The sequence below is a fragment of the Leptosomus discolor genome, chromosome 1, assembly GCF_034619465.1.
Source record: "Leptosomus discolor isolate bLepDis1 chromosome 1, bLepDis1.hap2, whole genome shotgun sequence".
NCBI classification, from domain to species: Eukaryota; Metazoa; Chordata; class Aves; order Leptosomiformes; family Leptosomidae; genus Leptosomus; species Leptosomus discolor.
Genome location: NC_141391.1, coordinates 163,579,674 through 163,603,981, shown reverse-complemented (window position 1 = coordinate 163,603,981; position 24,308 = coordinate 163,579,674). Strand labels below are relative to the sequence as shown.

The 24,308-nt window shown below is 46.3% G+C and overlaps 1 protein-coding gene across 1 annotated transcript; it reads right to left on the bottom strand.

The window, feature by feature from the left end:
- Positions 1-824: 824 nt before the first annotated feature.
- ACO2 (aconitase 2) lies at positions 825-23,998 on the bottom strand. Its single transcript, XM_086469541.1, has 18 exons — positions 23,963-23,998; positions 17,937-18,079; positions 16,600-16,858; positions 14,266-14,358; positions 12,132-12,290; positions 11,573-11,723; positions 10,175-10,279; positions 9,823-9,914; positions 9,434-9,539; positions 8,225-8,382; positions 7,071-7,144; positions 6,253-6,364; positions 5,918-6,040; positions 5,553-5,708; positions 4,224-4,415; positions 2,173-2,305; positions 1,755-1,876; positions 825-1,324 (listed from the first exon to the last, which is right to left on the bottom strand). Exons 1-18 carry the CDS (start codon positions 23,996-23,998, stop codon positions 1,181-1,183), a joined length of 2,358 nt encoding a protein of 785 aa, XP_086325667.1. The 3' UTR covers positions 825-1,180.
- Positions 23,999-24,308: the final 310 nt, after the last annotated feature.

The following is a 24,308-nucleotide window of genomic DNA, read 5'->3' as shown; positions in this document are numbered from 1 at the left end:
CCAGCACCCTCCCTGCAGCGTCGTTAGAACCCCTTCATTCTGAACTGTTATTCCTGGTGCGTTGCCCTAATTAAAAGGGAGCCCAGAATTCTTTAGGTTTGCATAGTAACGGAGGTCCATCTGCTCAGACAATAAGCTTACTGAATGCCGGCTACGGAGCGGTAGTGCTCAGACATGCAATCATCTCGCCACGGTGGAAACAAGCTGTTTGCAGCAACCCCCAGCTGTTTGTATAGGTGGGGATTGGGGTGAAGTGAGTTGGAGCCTCAGCCACCCACGAGGCTTCCACACGAGCTGTTTTCGGGTAGGGCCTGGGGGCAGCGGAGCAGGGAAAGCAGCCCAGGTACCTCCCGGTAGCTGTGGCGCTCAGCTCCCATGTCACAGGGTCGGCGCTCCCAGGAGTGTAGCGAGGTGGTGGCTGCACGGTTTTACGTGCTGACCTAATGAGATCCTCATCATCAGTCTCCTAGTGCAGAGAAGGCAAGCTGGGCTTGAGGAAACGAGTTTACTGCTGAGGGAGCATATAAACGACTTGTTCCTTACCAGTTTGTCATTGCTGCAGTACTGGCACTTGTCACCCTGGACAGGATTGTAGTGGGGAAGGCGGAGATAGGCGTGACTGTAGCCTGCAGTAGGTTAATGTCAAGGGATAAACGGTGCAAGACAGCTGAGAGGGATTTTTTGTTTTACCATGTATTTTTGTGCACAGCAATAATTTGCAGAATCAGAACTGGGCAGGTACCACCCGCTATCTCCAAGACGTTATTTCCCACCCTCCTAGCCACAGGGGCTGTTATATGAATATAACAACACAAGGCAGAATAGATGGTCACATTCTTTATTTTCATTTGATTTCTTTAGCCATCAGTAAAGTGAATGGGCAGAAAACAACCAACTGAGCAGACAAACCCACCGTAGCTGGTTATTTCCAAATATAAATAACTGTGGGACAACCGAAATTGAGCCAAAATAGAAAAAGGGAGCTGGGGGACTTAAAAGACAAAAGTAAGCCTAGCTGCACTCCCTTTTCATAGTGTCAGTGAAGAGGAAGTACCATAACAAAAAGGAAGCTATGGTTACATTTGATCAGACATTTATTCCAACAATAGGTATGGAATTGCACTTTCATGAAAATGCCAAAGCTGAATCGAGTCCAGTGCACTGGGGGCGTTGTGCGCCCTTAGCTTGATTTCTGCTGCAGCTCCTTCATTCTGTTCAGGGCACTGCCAGCTTGGAACCACTCGATCTGTGACTCGTTGAAGGTGTGGTTCAGCAGGATTGTTTCTTGGCTCCCATTGGGATGCTTGATGATGCATTTCAGAGGCTGAAGGAAGAAGACAGTTTTTATTCCCTCCTTCTCTTTCAAGGGAGCAAGTTAACTGAAGCTTCTCACAGGAAAATTCCTACGTGTTTTTAAAGGGTTGAAAATGGAAAATTGTAGCTCGGGGGGGACTTAACTTAGAAGTGTGGTCGCAGCTTCTTCTAGGGAACACTCGTGCTTAAGGCAACAAGTCCAGGAATTCAGAGTATCGTACAAGGGTTTCTCGTAAGCGTTCAGAATAACATGATCTGATTCTGACTTGCTCTCCAGCCCCTCAGACCACTGGTGCAAAGTGTCTCGTCCGGCTGGCAGGCCGCACCGCCCGTGGCTGCCTGCGCTGCTTCAGGCCCCGAGCGCACAGCTCGACACCACTCCCCGTTGGTGGCACATCCCTGCCCCCCCGAACGCAATGACAAGACGCCCAGACAGTTACCTTTCCAGGTGCAAAGTCTGCCAGCCCCACGATGCTCAGCTTGTCCACAGGATGAATCTTGTTGTAGTCTGCTGGATCAGCGAAAGTGAGAGGCAGTAGACCTTGCTTCTTCAGGTTGGTTTCTGCAGAGAACAAACCACCAAGCACGCTTGTAATGACACTGCAGGGGATCAGGATTATCTTCTAGTGCTTCTCAGAGGAGTATTCCAGGAACAATTACTACCTTTGTAGCAAAATCAGCGTATCTGCTATTTGTGGTGTATCTAACTAGATATGTAACAGGATTCCTGACAAGAGGGACCTCATGATCTGTCAGCAGATAGGGCATAAGCGTTGAGCCCTGGGGCAAGGTGAACACTGCTTCCACCCAAACCAAATATATCCTGTTTACACACATGGCAGGGGAAGTGCGACTCACCATGGATCCTGGCAAAGCTCTTGGTGATGATGACCCTGCCCCCCAAGTGACGTGGCTCCAATGCTGCGTGCTCCCGGCTTGATCCCTCACCGTAGTTTTCATCCCCAATAACTGCCCATTTGACACCCATTTTCTGTGGCAAAAGAAAGAGATTTACATTTCTGCAGTTGCTCAAGGGAGGAATTAACAATAAATATACACTCAGAATCACAGAGCGGTAGATGTTGGAAGGGACCTCTGGAGATCATCTAGTCCAACCCCCCTGCTAGAGCAGGTCACACAGGATCGCATCCAGGTGGATTTTGAGTATCTCCAGGGAAGGAGACTCTACAGCCTCCCTGGGCAGCCTGTTCCGGTGCTCTGTCACTCTCAGAGTGAAGAAGTTTTTCCTCATGTTCAGGGGGAACTTCCTGTGCTCCAGTTTGTGCCCGTTGCCCCTTGCCCTGTCACTGGGCACCACTGAGAAGAGCCTGGCCCCATCCTCTTGACACCCACCCTTTAGATATTTATAAGCGTTGATAAGGTCCCCTCTCGGTCTTCTCCAGGCTAAAGAGCCCCAGGTCTCTCAGCCTTTCCTCATCAGGGAGGTGCTCCAGCCCGCTCATCATCTTCATAGCCCTCTACTGGACTCTCTCCAGTAGCTCCCTGTCTTTCTTGAACTGGGGGGCCCAGAACTGGACACAGCACTCCAGATGTGACCTCACCAGGGCAGAGTAGAGGGGGAGGAGAACCTCCCTCGACCCGCTGGCCACACTCTTCTTAATGCACCCCAGGATGCCATTGGCCTTCTTGGCCACAAGGCACATGGCTGGCTCATGGGTAACTTGCTGTCCACCAGAACTCCCAGGTCCTTCTCCGCAGAGCTGCTCTCCAGCAGGTCAGCCCCCAGCCTGTACTGGTGCATGGGGTTGTTCCTCCCCAGGTGCAGGACCCTACACTTGCCCTTATTGAACCTCATCAGGTTCCTCTCTGCCCAGCTCTCCAGCATGTCCAGGTCTCACTGAATGGCAGCACAGCCTTCTGGTGTGTCAGCCACTCTTCCCAGTTTTGTGTCATCAGCAAACTTGCTGAGGGTGCACTCTCCCTTATGTTGAATCAGACTGGACCCAGTACTGACCCCTGAGGAACCCTGCTAGTTACAGGCCTCCAACTAGACTCTGCGCTGCTGATCACAACTCTGAGCTCTGTCCTTCAGCCAGTTCTCAATCCACCTCACTGTCCACTCATCTATCCCACACTTCCTGAGCTTACCTATGAGGATGAGATGGGAGACAGTGGCAAAGCCCACTCACACATCTAATTTCAGTGCTACACTACTGACATTGCTGTGCCAGGACACCTTCTCCCAGAAGGCTCCCTCCGGTTCTGAGGAAGGACAGACATAAAGGAATTAAGCACTTCACAGCAGTTAGGCACTGCCACCCTTTGCTAACGAGGGCTGAGGAGGATTGCCCTCGGGACCCAGAGCAATTCCTTGCTGCCACCCTTCCTTAAATGGTCCTGTGCCAGAGCAGCATTCACACCAGCTGGGATCCCTGCTCTACTCCTGGAAGTGATATGGAAAAATTTCAACTTCTGTCTATTGGAAGAACCAATCTGAGACCACTGCCAAGCCGTCCAGAGGGTAACAGGACATTTCTTGAGATTCAAAGCCAAGTTTTAAAGAATGAAGGGGACAAGATTAGAATTTATTTAAACATTAGACTAGTCACAGGTGAAACGCTCCAGGAGGCAAGATTTAGTTGCAGTCTGATGACACCTATGCCTTGTAAGGCGTGCAGTGCCTAAAGGAGTTCTCCCCCTTTTGTCTACGATTTCTGGTCCTCTCTGGGTCACAAGATCCTCCTCCCTCTTCCCTGTAGCAGGTGGGGAGAGAATCTCCTACAGGAACTGCCATCACCAGAGTAAGTCCCAAGAAAAAGCCTCAACGCTGAGGGAATTCACAGCTGCTGTCACTTGGGAGCAGGAGGGTGAGATCCTCAGTCTTGGCACAGGCTGCCCAAAGTGTATAAACATCCTCTTAAAATAGATGTGTCAGGGGAAAGTCTCACCTTGTAGTAACGGGCTGTGTCTGGGACTGGCCCAAACTCCTGGGTTAATGCATTCCTCACAGAGTTGGCTTTGCCATTTTCAATGTTGATGGCGCCAATGAGCAGGTTGTTGGAGATGTTGTCCAGATGGCCACGGAATTTGAGCCACGGTCCGGCTGCAGAAATATGGTCAGTGGTGCATTTCCCTTTTACCTAAGAGTAGTAGAAGAGAAGAATGTCTTAGGATGGATCAGTGACTTGACCTTTCCTCAATGCTTTTGATTCTGAAGGATCCTCACATCTCTTTTTAAGGGCACTAACCCAAAATAACTGCATCTGTTACAGAATCAAGACACTCTAAGGCAGAGCACAGTGGTCCTTCTGCATGCATCGGGTAGGAAGAACATCCGTGTTCCAAAGGGTAAATTACAAAAATGAGCTTCGCCACGACACCTTCTGCCACATCCTCACTTCCCTCAGCAGCAGGTTCTTCAGGTACAAAAAGCAATTAAGCCCTCCCTGCCACAACTCAGCCTCCCTGCTGGGAGAGTTCAGCAAGATGCCAGGTGTTTCCTCTAAGTTCCCAACCTGCACATAAGCCTTCTCAGCTTGTAAGAACAGAATTCCCACCTAGAGATAATGGCCTTCCAACTGGTAAGTGCCAAAGTGCTTGCAAAGGAATTGGCTGTGTCAAAAACCCAAGCATGGCTCAGTATGGCCCTTGTGAGCACCTGCAACTCTCTGCCACTGAGAATCAGCAATGCTCCTGAAGGTCAGTTCCTAAGGGATTGCATTTCAGAACCCATCACTGTATTAACTGAAGCCTTCATCCTGTTAACTCACCACAGGTAGTGAGGAGAAACCCATGTCTTCATTAAGAGACTGAAATGCAATGTTTAACTATTGTGAAGTAATTTCTCTTTCTATAAAATGGGAAGAGAACACTCATACTGATGGATGAGAAGTTCCTAATGACCTCCTTTCAGACAAAACACACCTTAGAGACAGCAATTAAACAAACCATCCACCTTTCCACTGCAGGCTATAACTGGGACAAATTCCGCAGACTGCACAGTATGGGTAGGATTGTATTACATGGTACAACAAGGTTCATTTTTCATGATATTAGCTAACCACTAGCCCAAAGGAGAAAAGTCTCTTAGTTATAATAGAAAGAAGTATCAGAAGGAAACACCTCAAAGGAAGGAAGACCCTTGCTTCATAACAACGTGGTTGTAGGAGAGGGAATCAAAGAGCTCAAAGGCACATCCAAAGCTTCTGGCAATTGATGTGCAAACCCCTGTTCCAGCAGGCCCATCACAGCTGGTGTTCCCCGACTTCGCTCCTGACCTTGATGAGGATCAGCATGTCTTCTAGATCCTTGCCGTCCCACTTATCGAAGGGCTCAAGAAGCTGGAGGCGCTGGCTGGTGGGGCTCACATCCACATGCTGCCCACTGCCATCCTTGGGAGGGTACTGATAGGTGTCCTGGCCTGGGTCAAACTCCTTCCAAAGAAGAAAGGAAAATCATCAGCCTCAGCCATTCCCAACAGCACAGTAAGAGAACAAGCCAATACAGGCAACGGCACCTGTTCTAGCTTTAACACTAAAGAACTGATCAGTGCATGGAAGTTCCCTTACTACATATAAAACACTACCAGTGACAGGCCTCCCCTCCCTCCCTCCCTCCCTCCGTCTCTAGACCAAGCAGTTACCAGCTTGGGCAGCTCATCTGCATCAGGTGCTTCTAGTTTAAACTTCTTCCCATCTGCTCCTGTCAGGTAATCTGTCTCAGGGTTAAATTTTAGAGTGCCAGCAATGGACAGGGCTGTGACAATCTGAAAGGAAAAAACAAACAAACAAGAAAAGACAAATTTAAAGGCATATTCTCCCCCTCTCCATCTCTTCATGTGGAAGTCCTATGCCTAACAGCCTCAAAGCCAGCAGCCAAGCTACAAACCAAGCTACACGGGGTCTCTTCTGCAGGCAGAGGAATTAGCTCCCAAGACACCCTGAACTATTCCACGATCCCCCTCTCGCTCTTTCTTACCTCTGGAGAGGTCACAAACGCATGAGTCTCTGGATTGGCATCATTGCGACCTGTGAAATTCCGGTTGTAGGACGTAACTATTGTGTTTCTCTCTCCTTTCTTGATGTCCTTTCTGTGAAAGAAACAAACACATTCATCAAATCCAAATATTGCTTCTAGACGTCTCACTGCTAAAATCCCCCAGCTCGGTTTTGGTAGCAACCACTATCTTTTGGAAACATGAATCAGTGCCTGGACGTTTTTTCCTCCCTTAAGCACAGACTCAAAAACAAGGACAGTGCAAAACCAAGTCAGAAACCGATTCCTGGAGTAGTTTTCATAGCCTATGTTGTGCACTGTTGAACTCTCTAAACAATAATCAAGTACATCGCCTTTGGACATCCCACCATTAGCAACGAAAAAGCCACATGAGAACATCTCTCACATCCCTTCATTGGGAATTTTCCTCCCTGCCACTCCAATGATTGAGGTTGGACCAATTCATTTCTATTTTAAAAGGACCATAAAACTTCCAGTCCACCCTCTCACAGGTAACAAATCTCTCTCCCCGTTTTTTTTGCCTACTATAAGAAGTCTCCACATGCAGCCTTGTGGCCATTCTGCAGCTTCATTCATCCAAAGGGTCAATATAAATCTATGGTCTTCCATTTCTCCTCCTCCAGTGCATATCAGACAGCTGTGGCCAATAATGGGGTTTTAAGCATTTATTTTTAATTCCCAGTGTGTTATATATATTTACAATCAAGTTTGTCTTCACAGAGCACTTTAGGAGCTAAAAGGATACAAAGCTATAGAGCGAGGTCTGTCTTTCACTTTACCTGTCCCACTGGCCAATGCATGGCCCACAAGCGTTGGCAAGAACCAGCCCTCCAACATCTCGCAGGATTTGCGCCTAGGGGCAGAGAACAACTTTGTTACTAGTAGAAAGTCTGGAGTAAGTTTCTGGGGTTGCTCTTTCAGGGGAAGAGGACATCTGCCTTCTAACAGAAAGCACCAAGCCTGAGAAAATTCCCCTCCTTGTTTCACTTGCAAATTCTGAGTCACTTTTATAAATACATGGGGTATGACCCCAGTAAAGCTGTAAGTTAACACCGGGGAAGAGCACAGAATGACTTGCCATGATGTTCTCACCCTCTACCTACTTCAAATTGAGCAATCCAGCTACTTGCAGATATTTGACTGAAGTGCAGTGTCTTGTCTGATTAACATCCTACGCGCTGCTTGTCCGTGTAAGGAGAGAATCGGTGACAGTGCAAGCAAGTGTGTGTGCCTGCTCAGTCCGTGCAGCAAACGATTCAATTAAGAGGGCAGCTGTTAAGGAAAGGTACCACAGTGGACTGTGGACTTGGCTGGAGGAGGCATTAAGTATTGGCTGGACATATCCCATGTAAAGCCCTGTGACAGCATCTAACATTTACTAAATACTAGAATGAATTGAAACGTAATTTTCTGCACAGAAAACGGGAGAAAGTAGGTGATGGTTCCTCTACAGAAACACTCCTTTTAAAACAAATACAAGCTTTGCTGTATGTTTAGTCTAAAATAGGAACCACCTTCTGACAAAGGGCTTGCTCGCATCCTAAACTGTACTTGAAGAAGAAAACTGGATTGCAGGTGGGTACTAGCCCTTCATCAGCCATGGCCATCCACAGACTCCCAGGAGCATGAGGCAGCCCTTGCTATCCATACTTTTATCACCTCAGGGCCCCAGTTTCTGGTAACTGTCTCAGATCTGTCCAGTTCCAATCCTGTTCTTATACGCCCAGGTAGTGAAAATACCAGGTCAAAACACTGTCAAGGTGACAGCATGACCCACAGGTACAGTAACACAAGGCTGGTTACTACGTAGTAATTGCAGCTCTAGCGATAAGTGAAGACCAAGTTTAAGGTTTCCATTCATTACCTCCGGACACTGTCTGGAAAAAGAGGTGAACACTTGCTGTTTGGAAGTGTAAAGAGCAGCCATACTCACATAACCGTCTCTTTCAATGGTGGCACGGATCTGCTCTGAGCCCGGTGTGATTGTGAACTTCGATTTGCACTTCAAGCCATGCGCTAGTGCCTGTTTTGCCACTGCTGCAGAGCGTCCCATGTCCTCATAGCTGGAGTTGGTGCAGCTGCCAATCAAGCCTGTGGTGTTTTGACAGAAACAGGGAGGTGGTTACTGCAGCCCTGGTTCTAGGAAGCTTCTCCCTGACCCATCTCTCAGCAGAAAAAACAAGGGACAACCACCTTCCCTGCTGAAAAGGAATCTGAAACAGTTTCAGGTACTAACACTGCCAAACCTCCCAGCAATATACTGCTGTCACAAGCGACCCCCCATCCAGTTTTGGAGGTTGCACGATCAGAACCTGGTCACTAGTCTGGTTATTGTTTTACAAGATCCAAGTGTCACCTACTTGCACTTTGGTTAAGGAAATTACCACAGAGAGTTATTGTTCCACATAGACAGAAAAGGCTTCAAATCAAAGATGGCAAGAAATGGAGGAACTGATGAAAAGAAAGCGTCCTTTGTTACAGTATGAAGACCATGAGGACATATTGTACCATCCTGACAACATTCTGGTGCTAACCAGCAAAAAATAAATCCAGTTACAGCTGCTCTTGATCCTACTTGTAACACTATCAAGTAACACATTTCCCACCGGGTATGTGGCCTTCACAACGTATTTGGATTCTTTTCATTCCCCCAAGCAGGCAACACCTGAGAAGCCAGCCGACAGGCTACCATCCCACAGGTGAGTATATAAATATCCAAGCCTGCTCTTTAGGACTATGACCTGAGAGCTCAACAGCCAACCGCTGGGAGGACTGACAATCATGCTCCTGACAGATCTTTGCAATAGACAAATCCATGCAACAGACTTTTAACAAAAAGTAACATTCCTGTCAACCCGATCATTCAGAAGTTTCCAAGAAGGAAAAAAAAACCTCGTCTGCCTCTTGAGCTTAAAATCCCTCCAACTATCTCAGATCTCATCCCACACATCTGGCCCAGGTGGTTACTACTCTTCCCAGCAAATTCATAAGGCCATGAAGAGAGGACACTGCAGCGAAGTCAAAGGACATACAGCAGTAATTAAAGGATTGGATCCCAAGCTATGCGACCAACCGCTTATCCCAAGACAGCAACATTTACGCCACAAGGATGAAGGCAGAGGAAAGAGCAAATGCTACCCACCAACTCTGATATCAACAGGCCAGCCCTCCTTTTCTGCCACAGCACCAATATCTGACACAGGGTGCGCCAGGTCTGGTGTGAAAGGTCCATTGATATGCGGTTTCAGCTTTAAGAAACAGTGACAAAGTCAGAAATTACAGTAGCCAAGAAAAACCCCAAAACACAGCAGCAGATCAATTCCTTTCATAGCTCTATCTGGAAGCTGTTTAAAAAGGATTCTCCTACACAAACACTGGAGCAGGAGCTGTCAGTGACGCACACCTGAGTGTTTGTTACATGTTCTAGCACAGCGCCAGGGGTGCCGCATCGAACTCCCAGCTTGGTCCACATTCACACAAAGCAGGGTCACATCACAACATCCGAGAAGGCAAGCATGAGGGAAGCCTTACCTCACTGAGGTTGATTTCTATCACCTGGTCATACTGACAACCAGAATCCGGTACCAAGTGTTGCTGGAATTCATCCGCCAGCGCAGCTATGTCTGGAATAAGAAAGAAGGCAATCTGAAAAGCGCAGCAAATATGAGGGAAAAGAAAAAGCCTGGAACGGCTAAACACAGGGTGTCCACCGTTTACTTCCCCAGCCACTTCATTTACAGACCCCCTGCTTGTACCAGATGACCTTCAGGACCACGCAAGGTCAGAAATCACATCAGACACCATTGCAGGAGGATGCTGCTCCCAGAATACACCTCCACTTGAACCCACACTTCTACCCACTTCAATCCTCAAACCCTCTTACCAGCTCGCCCAGTCTTGCCCAAGTATTTCTTCATCCGAGCGTTGTAAGGGAAGATCGATGTGGTAGCTCCGATTTCAGCCCCCATGTTACAGATGGTGGCCATTCCTAGAGAAGGAGTGGGAGAAGAGACCACAGGGTCAATGAGGAAGTCCAAGGCAATCCGATTCTTCAAAAGTCAGTCCATGGAAAAGACAGCAAAGCCAAGAGAGATTAGGTTTCTGTGGCTAATGCCCTGACTGGACAGCAGAGAGGACACACTGGCTACATAATGGCTGGCTCAGCCCCTAACGGTTCTGATCGATACAGTGCCTGCCACCAGACTTTTCTGCAAGGAGCGAGCTGAAAGCAACAGTGATTTTTGCAGACACTGGAAGGGATGACAGGGAACCCCCTGCCTGCACTGAGCACCGAATACATTTACAGCAGTGATCAGTGTCTTTGCTACCTGCAACGAGTGTCCTGCCCCTCCCTACCATCTCATCTATCTTTATGGGAAGAGCCAGAAATCTGTGGGAAGTTTAATGGGTTGAATAAAAAGCTCCCAGTGACGGACCACAATAAAAAACCAAAACCAAACACATTTGCTCACGGCACTGGGATCACCCATGCCTTTCAAGGACACAGCTTGAAGCTGTAGAAGCTGCTGGCTTACATTTAACAAGCTAGAAGCAGAAATCACAGGTCAAGTTCCTCTGATTTCACAGAAGAAAAATCCCAAATTGCTCTCAGCTTGGAAATACAAATATTCCAAGCTGTAGCCAGAAGAGCAGAAGCCCAGCTTGAAGGCTGCACTTCAAGCCAAAGGAAGGGACACTTCTTGTAATTTGGTCTTAGCTAGCATCATTACAGACAACTGCAATTTTTGCTGCTTCAGATTCAGGACCCATGACCCACAACTAGCTAGTGTAAGACTGCACATTACAAACTGCTGCTTTCTGGTCTCCCCTCTGCCCTGCTTTTCTAAAACGCTTTTTCTTTAGCGGCTGTCACACACATGCCCCCTTCAACCTGTTTCCTTCCTCTATCCACAGCCTGTTTTAGGCTGAAATGAAAATGTAATCTCTTATCTCTGACATCTCTAAGCATACACTGGAATACCTCCAACCCTTACTCTTACCATGACACACCATCTCACAGGATTCTACACAATAAACCGTTCAGCGTTCTCAAAGTCATAAGAAGATTTAGCAGACAGAGGTTACTTTTTCACCGAGAGGGAGTGCTATCTTGTCACACCACTCTCAACCACTCTCCCAGTTTGCTGTGTGCTAATCGCCTGGCCAGGCTAAGGGAGAATATTTAGTACTTTTTCCCTGATTCCCTTCCCAGCCTCCCCAGACAACTCAACACCCAGCTCCAACAACAATCCACTCAGATAAGAGATGTGTGTTGTCTTACCGGTGCAAGAGATTGAATCCACACCAGGCCCGTGGTATTCGATGATGGCACCTGTTCCACCCTTCACAGTGAGGATGCCAGCCACTTTCAGGATCACGTCTTTAGGAGAACTCCAGCCTGAAAGCTTGCCAGTCAGTTTTACACCAATAACCTGAGCAACATTAATGGAAAAAAATAAATAAAATACTGACACCATTTCCTTTCAGCAGCCGAAACAATTCCTCAGAATTTTTCCTAAGAATCCGGGTGGTCACAATAGCAAAGAGGAGAAAATCCTGCAGTATCAGAACATGTGCGCAAGGGCTGAAACCACTGACAGGGCCAACTGAAGGGAGATCAATACTCACCTATTGCTCTCAGTCCCTGAATAAAAAGGCTGGAAATGGAAACTCAAAGCTACCAATGAATCACAGACCAGCTGTTTAAGCCAGTGTGCAATTACAAACGAGACTGTAATGGTATATAGTGCCTTATATATGTAGTGCCTGAAAATCAACATTTCTTACACATCTTGTATCTCGCCCTTCACATCAAAGATTAGTATTCCTTCTGCTCCTACCTTTGGGCATTTGAGCTCCCAAGGGATTCCTGCCATGACATCTACAGCATCAGCTCCACCCACACCAATGCAGACTCCTCCCAAGCCACCTCCGTTGGGGGTGTGTGAATCTGTGCCAATCAGCATAACCCCAGGGTAGGAGTAGTTCTCCAGAATGATCTGAAAATAAAAATGGATTGTTTGCTTGCTTGTTTGATGGGAAAGGAAGGGGAAGACATCAGGAAAGAAGACAAGAACAAGAATTTAGATTAGTTTGTATTTGCAGATTTCAGTAGCAAGAAAGTAATTGAATTTGGTTTGGATCGGAAGTTCACTTCTGTTTCAAACTCCTTGTAGAGGATACAGTGACTGGAGTACCAAGACTCAGCCCCAGGATCATTGCTCATCCCAGGATAGTAAGAACATTTAGAATGTGGTCTCCATTTTTTCACTGAAAGAATCCTTCCTTCCAGTTTAGGCTTTTGCTAAGGCGCCACTTTTGTTAGGGCTCAAGAGTCTGTATCATAGTCTCTACACCCTTAGTCAACTGCTGAGCAAGTCAGTTCCCCTATCCAATGCTAGCAAGACCTTCTAAAGTCTTTATGCTCCCATAGCAGCAGAATACCAACAGGCTCCTCCAATCCATGCTGCCAGCCAAAACCTAATCACACAGAAGAATCCCTCACAAATACCCAAGAGGCTGCCCTTCCGTTACTGCTGCTATTGATTCCACGCAAGACTCTTCAACTCTTAACAAAACCACAAAACACTTCCTTAATGAAAAATTTTGAGTTTTCTATGGTAGCAACACAGTAGGGAACTCAAGCTATCGAACTTCTCAGTGCATATGTGCCGTACCAACATTATGGACAGCCTTTCTGGAAGCACAGAGTGCGCATCACAGAACAGCTTGGACAGAACTAAGGTGGCCCTTTATCGAGAAGACCAAGGCTTTGTTTCTAGTATTTCCAGCTTTATTTGCTTGTAGCTCACACTAATATACTTGTGCAAGAAAGCTCACTTTCAAGGCCTCACTTTGATAGAGTGATAGAGCCGGACCAATTTTCTCCAGCCACAGAAAGTCAGCCACAAGAAAGCCCGTAACCACGGCACGGAGGTAGGTTGCCACGTGACAGATGTTACAAGTGGTTTCAGAGCACAAATGACCTGAGGCATTCCCATAACCTTTCGGAGAGTTCACCTGTTCTATTTCCCTTCTCTGTTGCATCATACCAAGTTAAAGTTAAAGTAACCTTAGTAACCCATTTTGTAGCTAAGAAAACATAGCAGAGAGCTCTTGACTGCACCTGGTCACAAGTTCCCTGCTGACAGGATGCTTACCAGCCATCCACTCTCCTCTCCACTCCTTCTGCTTCATGCTGCACTTCAATTTTTACTGCCTGCGACTCAGAGCAACAATGAAAAATGCCTACAGGATGGACCCACAAAACAAATCAACCAAGAGCAAGTTAGGGAAATCCTGACAGAGGTGTTGGTTTTAAAAAACAAAAAGCCTCATTAAGTGGTAAGTTATCAGGACAGTCGTATTCTTTTAAGATGCCAGTGCTATAAGAAGACAATCTCAGACTTGGAAACTGGTTTGCATTTTATTCCAATTCATACAGCAACTCATTATGTGTTGCCATTCTTGAGTAACTAAAGCAAGCTGCTCTGTTTGGTGTCCTCATATACTCTCCTGGTTTCTATGGAACTAAATGCATGCAAAATAACACTAAAAAAAGTCTGTTCCCAAAGCTGCTTTCCTTACCACCAAAACCGATTCACATTAGCCCTACGTAGCCAGCTTCACGGCATCAATCACCTTATGGCCCCAATCGTACCAAGAGGAGCCAGCCCACAAGCAGTTAAGGTATTTCAAGCTTCTGTGATTCACATGGTGTGCTGTTGGCAGTACCTAAACACGCATCAGGTTACAGTTTGACCAAAATAACCTTTAAGAAAAGCCACTGTTGTCACAATAACCGAGAGAGAGAGAGAGAGAAAGAGCAAGCACCTCACCCACCTCAAGGAAAGCAAGTTGTTTCCCTAAGCTGGAGAAATTCTCTAAGGGTTTGCACTTGAGCTCTCTCTTCACCTTAAGATAAAAGAGCCACTGCATGTTCAAAGATTGCAAACACACACACACACACTTTACCTGGTGAATAATTCCCGACCCAGGTTTCCAAAATCCCACTCCATACTTGGCACCTGCTGTTGCTAGAAAGTTGTACACCTCCTGGTTTATGTCCTGTTCACACAGGGAAACGCACAGTGTTAGTAACACATTTCGTTCTTCCATATATCAAAAGCCCATTCAAACCCATCCCCTTCCCTCCCATGCCCGTCTGTAGTTTGCTCCACCGTTTTGCAGCAGCTAGAGGGAGGTGCACATCACTTTTAAAACCAAAAGGAATCAAGACCATTTGCCAGACAGTTGTAACAGGCCATTTTATTTCACCCGACTTGTAGCTGTACTAAAGCATCTTTTTTAGCTTCCCATTCCAAACAGCTCAAGGGAAATAGCACAATTAAAGGAAAACCCTGTCAATAAGCATTTAGAAATGCTCTGCTCATTTCTTGTATTCTCGGGGATTCTTTTTAACCTGTTTCCCTCTCTTCTTCTAGCCCTTCCTTCCTCCTCTACCAGCTGTTCCTTTTGCTTTACAGATGCTTTGCAGACATTTCAAACACCTTAGATAAGCATTTTGGCTTTAGTTTTACAGATTAAGAAATGGAACTGGAAGTTGCCCGCTGCCAGGGGAGTTGGTGGGTGTCATTTCTCATTCTACTAAGTCCCCTGTTTAAGACTCACACAATGCTGCCTTTCTTACTGCACTATCACCATTATTGGTGGAGGTCACACCGTGAAAATTGCTGGTGAGAAGAACCACGGTTACCAAGGAAGTATGACACTATTATGTCCTGATAGTTCTTGGCAGAGGAGTGGCAGAGTAGATAAGATAAGCGCTGGGAGGACAGAGTTTCTTAAAAGCTGCTCTCATGCAGCTACGCTTCAGAATAAAGAGAAAGGGGAAACTGGAGATAATGGAAGAATTGTCTCAGCACGCATTTGCTGAAGTTTCCCATGAGGCAGCAGCCGTTCTTTAAGCCTCGTTTTCCACTGGAGTCGGGTCACTTCGCTCTGTTTGTGCATCCCTCCCCCAGTAAAGCATGCTGATGTGCCAGGAGCAGATCCAAACCACCCTCTGGCCTGCCAGCATTCATTGCGTGCCAACTGGCAGCAGCAGAAGCAGTCAGAAGAAGGCAGGACCTTTGCTTGCTCTGCTCAGAGCGGATGGCAAAGGAGGGACTCGGCTCAACTCAGGGCTGCAGCAAATATAATTGAACTACAGAGAACAAATGCAGGAATAGGGGGAAGGGGAAGACAGGAGGTGAAGCGAAGAAAATAAACTGTCTTATTTAGTAAGTCCCAAATCCTTAATTGCACAACTTAGGACTCAGACAAGCAGAGCAAGAACCTTTAAATTCACTCCTGAGTGGTACAAGTTGCTTTACTGTGGCCTGAAGGAGGAAGCCAGAAGCAGTTACTTCAATATCAGGAGTTTCTGAGAACAGATAAAATCTTAAAATGCAGCTGAGCCCCCCCAAACTGTTTACTGTATGTAAATTTTGGTATCAACGTCCAAGGCACAATTCCTCCTGGCTCTAACAGTGGACTTAGGCTAGGTCCACTTGGAGTAATAAGATTTCCCCCACCTCCCTGCTATGCTGAGAGCATGTTCTTCCTTGGCAGGTGCATTGTGATATGCTGGACAGAGATGAATGTGTCTATATTTATATAAAGAGAAGCCTCTATGGAGGAATAAGCAGTAAAACAGTGAGCAGGAAATTTTAAAAAGGCAGTGAATCAGGACAAACAACACACTGAAATTCTCAAAAAACCCCCAACATCCTCCATGCTTCTACACACATTCTACTACCCTCACTAGCCCTAAAGCTGCACATGCTTCAGTTAGTGTTCTTCAGTTAATCACTAGCAAATGCTTTGGAAAACAAGTAATTGCTCCCTCCTCACAGGACACACCAGTGCAAAGACACATATTCAGGAAGCTTTTCACACTGCCATACTACAGCATAAAAAGCATGACACACTACAGTAACATGTCTTCTTTTTTTCCCCTTTGAAATAGATTTTTCATCTTCCCTTAGCTGAAATATCTTCTCACTCTCCAGAACACACGTATGACCCAGGCTTCCATCATTAACAGATTAAAACTAACTTTTCCTACATTCATGGTTCTTTAAACCAAGTAACGGATGAATCTCAGCTGAAAAACTCCCAAAAATCCATTTACTGTTTCTTTGCTGCATCTGACCTATCTACAGAGATGACCACCACAGGCAATCTGTTGTTACTATTTCTGATTCATGGCTGTCCTTCTAGGGGGAAAAAAATTTTTAAAAATCGCTTCCTTTGACTGGAAGGAGGCTTTCAAACAGACAGAATTTAAGCCTCTGCAATAGTGACCTTGGCTCTTCGAAGATCCTTTTCACCACCTAACTGGGCTTCGATGAGGTGATCACAGTGGATGGTGGAAGGCACAGCCACTTTTGGCAGCCCGCTGCTGATGAACTGTAGCATTGCCATCTGAGCAGTGGCATCCTGCATGGCCACACGGTCTGGCCGTAAGCGCAGATAGGTCTTGCCCCGCTCAATCTCCTGTTTTGCTGGATCATCCAGGTGTCCATATACAATCTTCTCAGACAAGGTCAAGGGACGGTCCAGCCTGGGGAGAACAATTTTAGTATCTGTACCTCGTGTATTTCAACATTTGCCCTTTTAAGCATGCAACAGAACGTCTCCCTGTATCACTCAGATTGTTAAGACCTATTAACACAAACCTGCGTGCTCTTCTTCTAGCATGAAAATATCAACTGGCAGCCAGCTAAAACATGGGCTCAGTCCAGAAAGTTCAAAAGTACATGGATTGATGTCACTTCATGCTTTCTTTTATAATCTATACAGTAAAAGAAACACTGACTCTGCTCATTTCTTGAGTCATACCTCAGGAGAGCAAATGTGGAGGTGACGCAGAGGTCAGACTCAATGCACAAATACCAGATCCCACAGCAAGCAAGTACAACTAAGCGGAGTTTCATGACCTCAGACCTTTCATCTTGCAGCTACATCAGTTGAGGAACCTATTTATGTCAGTGGTGAGATCTTCTGAGAAGTAACTAAGTAGGTACAATGACTTGAAATGAGAGCTACCACATTTAACAAAGGATGCAAAGACTGAAGGACATGTCATACAAACCACTGTTGAGGTAAGTGGAGCAGGCATGACAATTTAGCAGACACACAAGCCTCTATCAGCAGATTAAGGTCACTACGTTTACATATGCTATGAATTCCTATCCCTCCTTTCCATGCCTAACGCCTACAGTGGAACACAGGAGAACATTCAGTGTCCAAACACACCGCAAAGGAGCATTAGCCTGTAATGACCGTTGCCCACGCACTGCCTCCCCAGAAAGGACCAAGGGCCAATATAAAGGCTCCTCAAAGAGGGCATTAAATGAAGAGGACAGAGCCCTTTCCAGCACCTCCTCTGCACTGGCCTGGTTCTCTGCATGTCACAGCGCTTCACCATAACCTTCATCCCTTCCCACAGTGCCCCACCACTATGCGGAGACACCACAACTCAGGCTTCACTACATTTGCAACCGCCACTGCTCAAAGCTGCTCTCCCTCGTAAATATGCCCTGCGCCAGGGCCCCATGACACTTTTTTTTCTCCTCTCCCATCACTGCAGAGCTAAATTCTGCACATTGACCCCTCCCCCTTCCCTCCTCTGCTCTTACCTCTTACGGACAATGTTGATGTTCTTCTCCAGCCTTTCATAATTTATGTATTCATTAGGCTCAAAGTGGCTCATGGCCACCTTGGCCCGCTGGCACAGGATGGGAGCAACATGGTAGCGTCGTATCCCACTGTTCAAGACATGCTGGAAAAAGGAGAGTATTAGCATCGGAACTTCGCACAGTGAATTCTTGTAACACATTAATAAACCAATTGTTTTTCAGTTGTTATTCCTAGGATTTTACAGGTTGAGGAACAGAAAAATTGCAAAGGTTTTTAAAGGCACCCAATGAACACCTGATCATACAATACTGCGTATTATGTTAAACAGTGAGACACTAGGTCACCCAGAATGGGTAGCATTCACCAAATTATCTTACATTTCTATTTCTAGCACCAGATGCCTTACACCTTCAGTGAGAAATCTGCTTTCAGGCAATGCAGAAATAATTCTTAAGCAAACACCAGTTTGCTATGTTCCTGACATATCACAGCCACGGTGGATAAGAACCTACACAGTTTCCAAAGCAAGCTAACCCTAGGTTTGTATTTGCACACTGGTATTGAGTTTATATTGAAGGACCAGCAGGTGACACAGCATGGGACTGAGTAGATACCTGTCTGTTCCACTATCACATACTAAGTTGCCTCTGCAGGGTCCCTGCATACCATTACAGAGCTTATTGTATTTCCACATAAGGTGAGCTGCATTTCAATGCTAGCTAGAGTGACTCCGATGCACGTGCCTGGTCTACCGTGTAATGCAGAGCAGGAAAGAGGTAAGATGTGGAACAAGCACATCAGCTTCACCAACCTGGCTGCACAGATCCACGTGCCAATACCTTCGGTCTCGTAAAGGCATCCTCACCTTTCCCCTAAGCAAAGCCTTGCATTTGCCCTACGGGTGAGTTAACAGCAGGACAGATGAACTATACTGTGAGCTGGACAGAGCAGCAGAAAGTGCCATGGAAAAAAAAGACCAAATTGCGCTTGGCAGCCTCTGCAGTGAAACAGCTCCCTGGAACATGGGAGAAGGGCAGGCTGCGGTGAGGCACCTTTAGAGGACCTGACCTGAAAGAGACAGGTCAGTGCCCAGCGTTAAAAGGCTCTCACGCAGCTTTGAAAACCGAGTCAGAGGGCAGCCTCCATAAAAACTTCCAAGGATTTGGCACGTGCATTTCTTATATCCTTTGAAAGTCTCAGTCATCGGCACTAGAAGTCTGCAAACAGACTGAAGATGAGAGTTGAGTTCTTCCTCCTCCAGTATCACACTTTAATCTTAATCTGTTTTTTTCTATTCCTCCTCTACTTCAGCATCACAAGGTTTTGATAAGTACAGGTTAATAAACACAACAGTACTGAACTAAATATCCCTTTTGTATGTCTGATTGTAAATCAGCAAATATTCCTTGTGCAGAACACAATCACAGTACTTGACACTGTTTCTGCATTGTCAAAAATGCTAGCTGATTCTTTAGATCTGTTCAAGCATTTTTAATTTTTCCTTGTGATTATATTTTACAGTTTTCTTGTCACCAGCACTGAAAACATTGCCTGAAATAATGACAATCAATGAGACGTCACCAATTTTTATCCAAATCTGCTTTATTGTCCTGTTGATAAGATTTCTTAGTATCTTACACAATAAAAGGCAATCTAGACAAGATCATAATAGCCAGCACACTACCAATAAGGGTGTAGTTTGCTTTTTAACCAAACAACCCCAAGCTATTAGATACACAGCTTTTGGTAGGAGCAATACAGACCTACAGCAGCTGCACACCACTGTCATTAAAGAATATCTGAAGTGAACATGGCAGTACAAGAGAGGGCACTGCTCCTCCAGGAGTGCAAATAAAACCCAGTCATCAAGTTTCACTGTGCTGCACTTTAAGCTTAGAACTTCCAGAAAGTGTCACAGGTGTCAAAAGTCCAGACTTTTTCTTCTTCCACCAGACAAAAAACCAAACAAATCAAAACAAGCACCACCCGGCTTCTCATTGTTTAACATATGTAGCTGCTCTTTATCTAGTAGCCATTAACTTCTGTGTTTGTTTTGTTCTGCCTTTTTTTTTTTTTTCATTTAAGCATTTACGCAGCACAATTAATGCTATGGAAATGTCTTTATATCACAAGACATCCATTACCTTCTGAAAGCCTCCAGCTGTTGGAGTGGCTGGAAAAAACACTAAGGGATTTCAGCAGTGTTCATGGAAAAACAATTTCTTCCCCAAACCAGAAGAGGTATTTTGGTTTAATGCAATAATTCCTTTTTCCGTCCCTCCCAGACTAACGCTGAAACACAACTGATTAATGGAATTCCTCTTTGTCACCCAGGAAACTGAAAGCTCAATTTCACCATAATTCAGCATACAGAAGAACAGATTTACAAACTAAAGTAATGGCAGAGGCTTCATAGCATTCTAACCCGTGACATCTTGCCTGGGTCCAATGCTGACTACGATAAAACTCTCAAGCTGGGCTCTCCAAAGAGGGGTACAAAGAAACTTTTCAGATAAAATTGAGATAAAGTCTTTTCAGTTTGAACATACATGTCTACGTATCTTATTACTTCATGAAACGGCCCAATGAAATACAGTATTTGAATGAATATTCAAACAGTAATCACAGAAGCAGCAATACAAAGTAGCTGACTCCTGCTTGACCACAATTTCAGGCTACCAGAAGTGGGAAGGGAGCATGTTTGAGGTGAAGGCTCCTGTCCACACATGGAAATTCGCAAGAGAAGTCTGGAAAACTGAAGGTCTGTTTCTACGATGGCCAGTAAGAGTGGGGAAAAATAATCACCTAGGCCAATCAGTTTCAGACTAGAGAAAATTTTTTGTCTACCTAAGACTTTTAAAAGACTACTAAAAAAGTGCTATCTTCATTGCACTGGGATCTAAATCTCATCCCACACCCCTAACTCTGTTTGGAATCAATTTGATTCAATATGGTTGTTCTCACACTGGTGCCCAGCAAGCCTAAGGATCCATCACCAACAATAAGCAACAGCATACACTGCCTGGTTCACAAGTCTGATCTCTCCTCGTAAAGAATCAACAATATACCACTCATCACACTTGTTGATTCTCTGTGACTGTCCTCCTTCCACTGCATCCTCAGAAACACGATGGTAGAACTACAAGATTGAGGAAAAGCCACAAGCTTAACGGTTTCCAGCTTCATTCCCTCTCACTCTTCCCTGAAAACGCAGGTGGCTTGAGGGGGCTTCTGTAGTGTTTTTTTTACTGAGTAGTAAGAAGTGCCTTTAGACCAACAGCCAAGGGAAGCAGGCAGCCAGCAATCTATACATTTCCCCTTTTATCCAAGAACTGCTAATTTCCAGGCTGACCACCCAGCAAGCTGCTGCCAAGTGATCTCCTCTCATCTGGCATTGAATCTTTTATCCCAGCACCTGAGTGTACTTATTCAGATTTCAGTAAAAGAAATGGCAGTAATCATTACAAGGCTCCTACCTCTACATCTAATATCATACAATATTAATTTCAGCAGGTGAAAACTTCCTTAAAAGACACAAAAAACCCAGACTATTAAATGGGGTGAAAAGCTTCCTTAAAAGACACAAAACCCCAGCCTATTAAATGGGTCATTATTTTTGGAATTCCTTTAAGGAAGCCAACACTTATCTTTACAGACTTTAAAAGCTCACCTTGAAAAGCTAGCTGTCTTGCATTTAGCTCACTACAGCAAATGGTCCAGATGCAAGGGGAGTCTGAATTCAGAAACTAACTTACACATATGGTAGACAAGTCCAGTAAGCAAAAGCTCACAGTCAAAAAGAGTAGCAACTGTGCTACATGCACTCCCATCTGGGAAATCAGTCCTAGAAATCCTAGCTAAAACCCAAAATACCATCTTTCCTCATCCTCCCTGATCTAAGAACACTGGCCAAGTTTCCAACACTCACCACGATTCAGCCTAAAAAAAGCAGTGTGGTATAATCAAATTGTAAATGCAATCTAATTTTCTAGACCCACCTCCAAAAAGCAACCAAAATTAGGGTTCTGAAGAGCGGTTTAGCTCCACCCAACACTGCTTTTTGCCAGCATATATAAAGCTTCCCATACATAATTTCAGTACCTGCCTAGAAGGCCTTCAATAAACCAGATACCTCAGTTCAGAGTTTTGCAGTACTACTCTTTCAGTCAATCCTCAGCCAACGTGGCTCAAGAAATGGGATGCTACTGAAAGCATCTCTCAGATGAGCATGATAAAGATCTTGACCCTTTGAGGCTATTAGAAGAATAGGACTTTAAATAGGACAGTCAGCCCAAACCAGGCTAATTCCAATTAATTTCCCTCAGAGGTAAGCTTCCTATGCAGTTCCAATTCTGAAAGAGTTCTAGGACAGGAGATGAGTAGAACTGATGTCACTAACATGTGCCATGGTCAATGCTGGCACTATCACAGTGATTGGCAAGGTGATTCATTCTCATATTCATTAATTTCTAGGCTGCTACACACAGCCAAAAACATTTGCTTCCTAAAAAGATCACCTAGAAGCATGTTTGATTACCATCACAGATTTAGTCCTTCACAGGAGGGGAAAAAAAAACATACCCTGAGCCTGATAAGAGAAGACAGCTTCCTAGAATGCTAAATTCCCCATATTCACTATGCTAGCACAGCCTTTATTTTACATCATACAATATTAATTTCAGCAAATAACTGCTTGTTCTCATGCAATGACACACCACAAAACGAGAAGCAATTCACTACCCTAATAAAGGATTTGCCTTCATTTTATGAGGAGTCATTTCTGTTCAAAGTACAAATTAAAAGCTATTTAACAATTAAGAAAGAATATACAAAGTTAACTGAAATATTGCTATTCTGTAACTTTTGCTAATTAAAAAAAAAATACACTTTACTAAAGCACCTACCCCTGAAGTAAGGAAGTAATATAAAACACGAATTAAGCGTGAAACTTAATTCAGTACTTTCAGAATACTAGAAGCCAAGTTCTTACTTTGGCTTCCTAAGAAAAGGGAACATGTTGGCCAAGGTCACAAATGGCAAACTGAGAAGTTAAATCGCCTGAGTTCACCATGCACTTTATTAAGAGGAGCATAGGCTTCTTTGCCCCTGTTAGCAGCCCTAAAAAAAGAAAATTGCATCCAGATATTCACCTTCCAGGCTTTAAAAGATCATGAAATCTTTATCGTTGAGTACACATTAAACCAAACAATGTCTTGAGTAAGAGAATTTCTGTGCTGAGCTCACATTACAGGCAGATGTGATTTTTAGAGGTCACGAAGACAGAACTATGAGAATCACTGTCACTGCCTTTGAAAAAAAGGCAGTTTATCTGCCTGTCCAGGCTGCTTTTTCAGTCTTCTTCGTTCTGTTTATATATAGACCCTGGCATCTTTTTCACCCGGGTGCCTCTGTTCGTACTAAAAGCAGGATTTTTGAAGCAAAGTAGCCAAAAGACAGCCTTTGCACTCGCTCACACGAGGAGTCACCTTGTGCTGCTGCGCGCTGACACGGGACAGAAACACAAGACGACAGGAAGAAAACGGCGCTCCCCGGGAAGGGCTTTTTATCCCGCCGTTAGGGCCCGTACCCTCAGGCTCATCGTCCCGCCGGCCCCGGGGTTTGACAGCGACCCCAGCCCACCGAGGCGGGCTTCGGCCGGGGCGGGGGAGGCGGCGAGGCCAGGCCGCGTCCCCCCCGCCCCGTTCACCTTGCGCTCACCTTGAGGGCCGTCCGGGCCCGGCGGCGGGAGGCGCCCTGCCCCGGGGCCCGGGAGGCGGTAGCGTTGCCGCCGCGGCCTCCCCGCCATCGCCATGGAAACGGGGCGCTGGGCCGCGCCGGGGACACGCTGACCTACACGCGGAGGCGGGGACGGCCCGGACCGGAGGCTGCGCCCGCCCGCCCGCCCAGCGGGTAACAGTCCTCGCCTCGCCGCGCCTCCCGCCCGCCGCCGCCACGCCCGCCGCCGCCGCTGCCACCGCCGCTGCCAGCACCCCCGCCGGCCGCCCGCCCCCGCCGCCCCGCTCACCCGCAGCCGAGCCGCCAGGACACAGTACGGCGCCATTTTGTTCACTGACAAAGATGAAGTCGCGCCCCGATGGCGTCACGCGGCCCCTTTCAAACCTCCGGCGCGCGGGCGGGGGCGCCGCGGGGCGGGGCCGCGCAGGTCCTGGCAGGGAGCTACCCGCGCCAAGATGAGAGCCAGCAGCCGTAACGCGGGTCTTCCCTGGGTGGGGAAAGATTAACGGTGGAGGGACTCCGAGGAGAGAGGGTTTTCTCGGCGGTCCTCCGCGCGGTTGCGCTCCGGTGTTCCCGTTCGGGGCGGTGCTTTGGCAGGCGCCGTCCTCACCCCAGCCAGGACCGCGGAGGGGGGG